We start from the raw sequence: 9,256 nt of genomic DNA, 5'->3' as shown, positions 1-9,256 counted from the left end.
TGTCTGTTTTGAACAATTTATTGTGCAGTATGTACAGATCCTCCTATTAAAACACTTTATACATTATGTACAGCAAGTTAATTTAGATATTTGGTTCATGGATATCTTTTAGCTGTAACCAAAGTCGATCTAGGAAAATAATCTATGATGTAGCACTAGAAATAATGAAAATACACAAAGAATGGGAAAACATCAAATTTTAAGGGCACACAAGAAATCAACAGACTGTGTTCCTCTGAGAGACAAAAATCACATTCAGAGAGGAAAGTCTCAACAATACTCGAGTCAGACGTCACAGCGGACTTTTAAGGTGCAAGGCTTTTTATCCTTTCTATCTTCAAGCTTGGTTTTCCATGATATCTTCCGTACACGTTACACTGACAAATCCTCCATACAGCGGGAAGTGCCTTGATGTGCCTCATTTAAATTAACATCTAAGAACTCATGAACTTTCCTCAGATAATCTGACATCTCAACATGCCAAGTGCCCAAGAGTCCGTAAGAAGCATTTCTACTGTCAGAAGGCAATTCACGATTTAAATGGATCCCATCATCAGTGGTCAGGAGTGTTAGTGGTCTCCAGTTTACGCAGGCGACGTCGTCTCAACTCGGCGGCATTTGGCTCACCATCATCCTCATCTTCATCTCCCTCCTTCCTGTCTTTGTCCACTCCTGTGGTTGAGTCTGGTAGAGAAAAGCCTGTAGCTTCATTTACAGATCCATCTATGAGCAAGAGAATACAATGACTCTGATATATATATTTTTTCTTCTTTCTTTTGAATGATAATGTATCATGGTTTCTATAAAAAATATTAAGCAGCACAACTATTTTCAACATTTATAAGAAAATGTTTTGTAAGAAATGTTTCTTAAACAGCAAATCTGCATATTACAATGATTTCAGAACAATCATGTGACACTAAAGACACAAACACACACTCACACACATATTAGCCTAGTCATTCAAGAAGTTGTGGCATCATTCTACTCACCGCTCTGAGCCTCGTTCTCCTGACTGGGAGTTTCCATGTTGCCCGTGGAGGAAGAGGACTCCGCATTCACTGATGTACTCGTCTCACCAGCATTGTTTTCTGATCTTGGAGGACTAAACAGGAAGTAAAAGAAAGAAAGAAAATACGGGGATTTCAGAAGTAGGAACTGGACGTGCCACTTTTTAATCACACCTCAGGCCATGTTTGCACACCTTAACGTAGCCACCGTGCTGAGGTAGTGGTGAATGTTGAGCATGGCGGCATCCAGCAATGTGTGGATGTTGTGAAGGCACTGCAACCTGGCTTCCAAACCTCGCCTGCCCTCCTGCTCCAGTTCTCTGAGCTCGGCCTCTGACATGGTGGACAGAGTCGATGGAGGCGGCGGCATGGATGATACTAATAAACAAAGGGGTCACAGATTACTCAAATATATCAGTTTTTCAATGATGTATAAACGATTAATCGCGATTAATCGCATCCAAAATAAAAGTTTTTGTTTACATAACATATGTGTGTGTGTTGTGTATATTTATTATGTATATATAAAGACACACACAAACAGCATATATTTGGAAAATATTTACATGTATTTACATGTCTATATTTATATTAATATAATTTATATTATAAATAAATATATTTAATATATAAACATAACATTTTTCTGAAATATATACATGCATGTGTGTGTATTTATATATACAATATACACAGCACACACACATACATTATGTAAACAAGAACTTTTATTTTGGATGCGATTAATCGCTTGACAGCACTAATTATTAAAATGCCGCAATTTGACCGCTCTAACATACTAAAGGGTGGAGGTGGAGGCATCGGCAGCCATGGAGCTGATGGGAAAGGTGGAGGCATGGAGAAGGGGAATCCAGGCATTGCTCCGGGAGCAGCAGAGGCACTGTCTGCATTCGGCTGGGTCGAGCTGCTGGCTCCTGATTCTACATGACACAACGTGAAAATTATGATGAGAATCATGGGTATTCTAGCTTTTCACAGTGAGGCAGAACAGATAAGAGCTGCTGACCTGCTCCCTGGGCCTGTGTTGCAGCGGCGCTGGTCTGTGGAGCGTCAGTAGCTGCCTGTGCACCTGGGGCAGCAGGAGGAGGCGCGCCTGGGAAGGGACCCCAAAAGGGAAACAGACCTGGAGGAAACTGAGGCAGCATACCTGGAGCGACTGCACAGAAAAGGAAGCATGGTTTACGGTGCACAAACAGCCAAACATCAGCAGCTTCGATCGGCCTGGTCTTGGTGTTTTTACCATTGACAGGTGGAGGTACGGGGGCATTAGCAGGAGCAGCAGGGGCAGGTGCTTGTGCAGGAGCTGGGGCAGGAGTCTGGTTGGGCTGGGACGCTCGGAGGACATCCATACGACAGGTCGGACACGTCTGCTGTCTTTGGAACCATGAGCGAAGGCAACTACAATGAGAGGAACAAACTATTCAGAATATGCATGCAGATGTCAACACCAAAGAGACTGATATTTTCCATAAACAGTGGAAGTGAACCTTGAGTGAAAGATGTGGTTGCACGGCAGTTTCTTGGCTCCAGTCACCATCTCTTCTCTGCAAATGATGCACACATTGTCGGTGGCTTGCAAGTCTTCAGGGGTGGCATCTGGATAGCTGTAACAAAGCACGGCAGACAGTGATACATAATTTTAAAGTATTACTAAAACTATTAACATATACATAACATATTAAAAACACTGCACAACATAAAAAAAAACACTAAATATACAATAGTAATAGATAAAAACGTTGTAAGAATAATTAAACTGTAAAAAAAAAAAAAAATAAATAAATACAATTATTCTATAAAATAATTAAAAATTTAAAAAAGAAAAGAAAATGAAGACTACAAATATTAAACATGGCCCAATATTAAGAATAATTAAAATGCACAATAAAATAAACGAATACAATTTTGGTAACACTTTATTTTAAGGTGTCCTTGTTAAACGTTACATGTGCTTGCTATTATAAATACAATTATGCAAAATTACACGCAAGTAACCCTAAGCCAAACCCTAATCATATAGTAAGTACATGTAGTTAATTATTATTACTCAGTAGTACTTAAATATATAATTACACTGCAACAAGGACACCTTTAAATAAAGTGTAACCACAATTTTTCTAAACAAATGTAAACTGAAAAAAAAATACAAATAAAGAAATGAATACTAAAAATATTACACTGCATTGTTAATAAAAAAAAGTTATAAAATAATTCAAAACTATAACACTTGCACATTAAAAGATGTTAAAGCAATAAGCTCCAAGAAGCCGTGGTTTACAGTGAATTTATAACAGCTAAATTGTTATTCCATATACGTAGTAAGGTTTCACAGAATAAAACAGAGCAAATAAAGTGTAATGATATTAATAAAAACAGTATTCTTCCACCAAACAATGTAGTTCCTAAGAAACAGTTGTGGTTCCAACAAAGTGGTTGCCGAGCAACACACAAGTAAACAAAGGTGTATGTTTGTAGAGTAATTTACAACAGCTTCGAACCAGCAGCTGGTGACATTGTTCAAGATCCAAGCCCTGAATTTTGTTTTTTTCTACATAAAAATAAAAAAAATATAAAAAAAAAAAAAAAAAAAAAATACAATTCTTCTATAAAATAATTAAAAATTTAAAAAAGAAAAGAAAATGAAGACTACAAATATTAAACATGGCCCAATATTAAGAATAATTAAAATGCACAATAAAATAAACGAATACAATTTTGGTAACACTTTATTTTAAGGTGTCCTTGTTAAACGTTACATGTGCTTGCTATTATAAATACAATTATGCAAAATTACACGCAAGTAACCCTAAGCCAAACCCTAATCATATAGTAAGTACATGTAGTTAATTATTATTACTCAGTAGTACTTAAATATATAATTACACTGCAACAAGGACACCTTTAAATAAAGTGTAACCACAATTTTTCTAAACAAATGTAAACTGAAAAAAAAATACAAATAAAGAAATGAATACTAAAAATATTACACTGCATTGTTAATAAAAAAAAGTTATAAAATAATTCAAAACTATAACACTTGCACATTAAAAGATGTTAAAGCAATAAGCTCCAAGAAGCCGTGGTTTACAGTGAATTTATAACAGCTAAATTGTTATTCCATATACGTAGTAAGGTTTCACAGAATAAAACAGAGCAAATAAAGTGTAATGATATTAATAAAAACAGTATTCTTCCACCAAACAATGTAGTTCCTAAGAAACAGTTGTGGTTCCAACAAAGTGGTTGCCGAGCAACACACAAGTAAACAAAGGTGTATGTTTGTAGAGTAATTTACAACAGCTTTGAACGTGGCTCAGCCAATCAGAATCAAGGACCGGAACAATCCGTTTTATAATTCAGATTATTTCAGAGATACAGAGTATATATTTTTTACATTTTAAACTGTAAAAACAAATTATTAAATACTGAAAATATTAAACATGGCAATACTAAAAGCATTAAGTGCACAATAAAATAAAGAAATGCAACTAAAAACTAAAAAAAATTACTAATAAAAAAATAGTAAACATATTAAACTGCACTACACTAGTCAACACTTGAAGTGGATCAAAACCTTTCATCAAAGTTGTCCTAAAACCTAAAACAAAATGTGTTCTTGTCTTAGGACAACTTTGATTAACTTTTTTGATCCACTTCAAATGTTGACTACTGTATATTAATGAAAAAAAAATTAAAAACACGTAAAAGATATTTATAATGACTTCAGAGAGATACTCACAGAGTATTCATATTACGAATGGCTCGTCGAGACATGATGGCGTCTGTTACTGCTTTCTTGAATTGCCTGAAAAGACAAACATATTGCACACGACAAAAGAATAAGACAAACTGTTCTAATTGTTGACAAAACATAACAGCACAGCTGGAATCTGATGATTTATCACTCACCGCATTGCGAGATACATGGGTCGAATGGCAAACAGAGGGAAGGTGTGCACTTTTATCATTATGGTCATGAACGCCATATACAAAAGCACCTTGATGAAACCTGAAGGATAAATGTAACATCAGTCAATCTGTGAATAGGCAATATGGAAACATAACCATCCAAGCTATGGCTCTCTAGGATGTACCTGTAAAGAGCTCTGTGTAGAGCATGTAGACGGCCTTATTGTCCCACGGATTCTCACTCTGCAGATCAACTGTATGTAAGGTGTACTTGATGAAGGTGGTGAGGACCACAGTCATCAGAATTGCATACTGAAAGACAAGCAGAAAGCCATTAATATTTTAAAAACTCTAGTGGTATAATATATGTTCTGATTTCTACACTGCTCAACTGCTAACACCACAGATGACATAATGTACTTCAACAAGTTATGGGACATGTGATAAGGTTTAGGTCAACAGTCCTTTCATTAATGAAATGTATTTTGCAGGATCTCACTCAAACTAAAAAAAATGTTGCTCACCTCAAATCCAAAAACCAGCTGCACTGAAGCTCCTCTTGTTATAATGCTGTGACACGCATGATTGACAAACAGAAAGTCCAACACTCCCAGCAACACCATCAGAGCTGCAGCAGAGAGACAAGAACATTAGTGATGCAATAACCACAACGATGAGTGCAAATAAGGCAGTCTAATGTCAAATGCCATTAAATTCAAGATACAGGTGCAGCTCAAAAATTTGCATGTCCGAAAAATGAGTTCGCAAAGTAGTTTCATATATAAAAGGGAAGTAAGAGATAAATTTGGTGCTGAAGAACACAGGCTGAAGCAAATCCAGTGATAAATTACTCACAGAGAACTCTGAAGTGGAAGACCCATGAGATATTTGGACTCCTTTCCATCTAAAAATGAAATAAACAATGAAAACCTTTAAAAATAAATAAATAAAATTTATTTTCCCAGATTAGACATAACCTATAAAATTAGATGTAACCTCACATTTAACAACAAATTATGAAAACATTTTTCAAAAATAATAAATTATTGATTTATTTATATGCTTTGCTGTAGTACAATGTTTTTTGATGTCATACATTTTTGCAAGCATATCTGATTTGCAGTATGCACAGTATGCTCGGCAGTCATCCCCAACTACTGGCTTCAGCCACCCTTTAAATTCAGGTACAGACTCCCACTCTTTTCTGTATTTCTGGCTGTACAGTTTTGATTGAGACATGTTGATAGATGTAGTTAAGTCCCAGATCAAAAATTCATGAACAGCTACATTCACTGAGTTTTAACTGTGGTGGTTGTTTTAATTATTTTACCAAAAAATGTGAAATGTGTGCTACTGCTGCTGCACCCAGCCAACAATTTTTGCTGCTGCTGCAGCTTCTGTGCCCGGCTATTTAGACCTTATATAGCCCCGCCCCTGCACTCATTGTCTTTAGCCTTGCAGTTTGTGTTTCTACAGCGATCTTAAGAATTTATGAATGAATCGCTCATCTTGAATTAAGTCTGCAGTCACTACTGCTCTTTAGATTTAGACTATTATTCTGCTGCGTGATACTGCAGAAGAACTGATGATGGCACGGTTTGATCTTCGGCTGACCAATCAGCAGAAAGGGGCGTTTAATTCCCGCCCACATGTAGAAATCGAATATTCAAGCTGTTTATTAATTTTTCCACCCATGAACGAAAAACGAAAATTTAAGCTGAATTTTCGTTTTTCGTTTTTCGGAAAAAAACAAAAGAACGAAAAAGGAACCGTTTTCTCATTTTTCTACTTTCAGTATTAAATAAAAAAACGAATGATCGAATGATACACGGATTCAATCCGACTAGACAAGTTTGTTCGTTTCCATGAATAGGTTCTTTCGTTTTCAAAGAAATATTATTTTTTCATTGGTTTTTAAATATATACAGCTTTACATTAAGAGAATCAAATAAAATTAAGTAGGAAAATAAATAAATAATATGAAGTATTAAATTGTTATAAATCAATTTCCAAATTAACATATTTTACAGCTTTCTTTTTTTCTAATATCATTTTTAGGTATTGGTGAATTTCTGCCTTTAAAACAAAGACTTATTCCCCCCATATTTACAGTTATTATATTTATTATACTAAATTTAGCTAAAAGAAGTAACAGATTCATACCCCTTGTGATAAGACGTGACATAAAATACAGTTGAAAGCTGGGCGTGATGTAATCTTTCATAAATGAATTAGTCTGTCCAAAAACCGAATAACTCCAAAATAAATTAAGCCACAAAATGTACAAAAATATCAATATCACAATTAGATAGATAGATGTTTAAAGATGTTTTCTTTGTACTGTTTGACTATTCCAAATAGAATATGGGAAAATTTTACATAATTAATTTATGTTTCCTGTTAGCTAAATTTCACATTCATAAAAGTTTACTGGCTCTAAACCTTTCTTTTCTTTATTCAGAGTTGACCTATAAACTATCCAATGTTCCATTAATCCAAAAGTAATGAAAACGGTTATCTTTGTATTCATCCTTTTTTGTTTTTATATAAATAAAAAAAAAAAGCACTCCGAAGTGCTGATCTGAATCAAATGATACACGATATGTGCTCTGAAGTTCCAACCTGAATCAAAAGATTCGCGATACATGCTCCGAGTTCTAACCTGAATCAAAAGATTCGCGATACATGCTCCGAGTTCTAATCTGAATCAAAAGATTCGTGAACCCGCTCCGAAGTTCCGATCTAAATCAAATAATTCGTGATATGCATTCCGAAGTCCCAATCTAAACAATTCGCGGAACGTGCTCCGAAGTTGAACCATCATTTCTGATTGGTACTCAGAGCACGTATCACGAAATGATTCGCAAACCCGCTCTGAAGTTTTGATCTAAATCAAATGACTCACTCCGAAGTCCCGATATGAATCATTCACGATACGTTCCGAAGTCCCGATCTGAATCAAATGATTCTAGACACGCGATCCGATTCGAGCGCTTCGAAACAGTGAATCATTTTGCGACGCAATGGTTTAACTGCTTCGGAGTTTTGAAAAGCTCCGTTTCACCCATCATGCTTTTTAAAATCATTACAAGCGATGTCGAAATTCGAAAATGAAAGACTCTTTTGATCTGGGTTTTTGCTAGTGATCAAGTTTGAGTTTGGATCAATCAGAGCGGTTCCAGCGTTAATGACTCACTCAATATAATCGGTTCGTCTGTTCCGCTGCTTTTTGCGTCTTCAGCCATGTTTTACGCAATTCTGTCAGTACTACAACTGGCTTAGGCTTAAACTTTGTGTATAATGATCGAATTTGTAACTTAATTCACTAGCCTATATTTTAAATAGCTTGACCACTGCAATTCAGCTGGTGACAGGAAATCAGTCATCATCTAATACCATAGAAGTGAATGTTAAATTGATCAGTATTTGTAATAAATATTCGAAAAATTATTGTTGTACCTGATTGTATTAGTCTACAGAGTTGATAGTCCATGTAAAAGGGCAAATGGGAGAAGCAGATCAACACAAAATATAGATGTTATATAACTGATTTTTTTTTCATTTTGTGTTTTACTTTTCTGTTTGAACAAGTAAATACATTAATAAAACAATCCAGTCCATCCGGACGTTATTGCTTTTTTAATGGTTAGTTATTATTATGGATAAACTGGTCTGGTAACACTCTTAACACTCACACTGATGTCTACACTTCTCACTTCTGTATTCAGAAAACATTTTGGTCTGATCGTTCTCATGCGAACAGAGAAAGAGATACAGCAGGGTCACAAATCTGACAAGCAAAATCTATTCTATTCTAAACAGAATGGCTTTAATGTGGTATAAATTCACTGTTGATGTCTAAACATCTCATCTCCTCTGTTTTATATCCTAGAAAGCATATCGTTTTGATGTGAACAAAAACATACAAGAATGACAGGAATACGAGACGAGGTTCAAGAAGGGTAATTCTGTCTAGGAAAGTACAAAACTATTGGGTTACAGATTTTCACAGGAACTTGTACTAAAAATACTCCCATGTCTTGTCCAGTAGAGGGAACCAAATAACAGACATCAATGTCCAGTTTAGTCTCCATGAGCACTGATTCCACTTTCAGAATCTGTTTGTATAAAACAAGTACAATCATGCAACACTAATGAAATCTACCACACTATGCACTTTTGTGTTTTCCATGTTGGAGAAAACAGACACATGCAAAAACAATGTGCTAGCCAACAGCTGTGGATTTAAATGTTAAAAGTCTCAGTCCATATGGCTCACATGTAGAGCAACAGCTTTCATTTGTCATCATAAAACA

General features: G+C 35.3%; 1 protein-coding gene across 1 annotated transcript; it reads right to left on the bottom strand.

Annotated features, from left to right (window-relative positions):
* LOC107741048 (E3 ubiquitin-protein ligase synoviolin-like) lies at window positions 1–5,844 on the bottom strand. Its single transcript, XM_016553631.1, has 12 exons — window positions 5,796–5,844; window positions 5,465–5,568; window positions 5,126–5,252; window positions 4,941–5,040; window positions 4,771–4,836; window positions 2,519–2,635; window positions 2,272–2,429; window positions 2,038–2,187; window positions 1,811–1,951; window positions 1,205–1,388; window positions 993–1,105; window positions 1–723 (listed from the first exon to the last, which is right to left on the bottom strand). Exons 1-12 carry the CDS (start codon window positions 5,842–5,844, stop codon window positions 554–556), a joined length of 1,479 nt encoding a protein of 492 aa, XP_016409117.1. The 3' UTR covers window positions 1–553.
* Between the last annotated feature and the right edge of the window lie 3,412 nt (window positions 5,845–9,256).

Source organism: Sinocyclocheilus rhinocerous, unplaced genomic scaffold, assembly GCF_001515625.1.
Source record: "Sinocyclocheilus rhinocerous isolate Xijiao unplaced genomic scaffold, SAMN03320098_v1.1 scaffold44, whole genome shotgun sequence".
NCBI lineage: Eukaryota > Metazoa > Chordata > Actinopteri > Cypriniformes > Cyprinidae > Sinocyclocheilus > Sinocyclocheilus rhinocerous.
The sequence above is the reverse complement of the archived record's forward strand: the minus strand, read 5'-3'. Positions and strand labels throughout refer to the sequence as shown.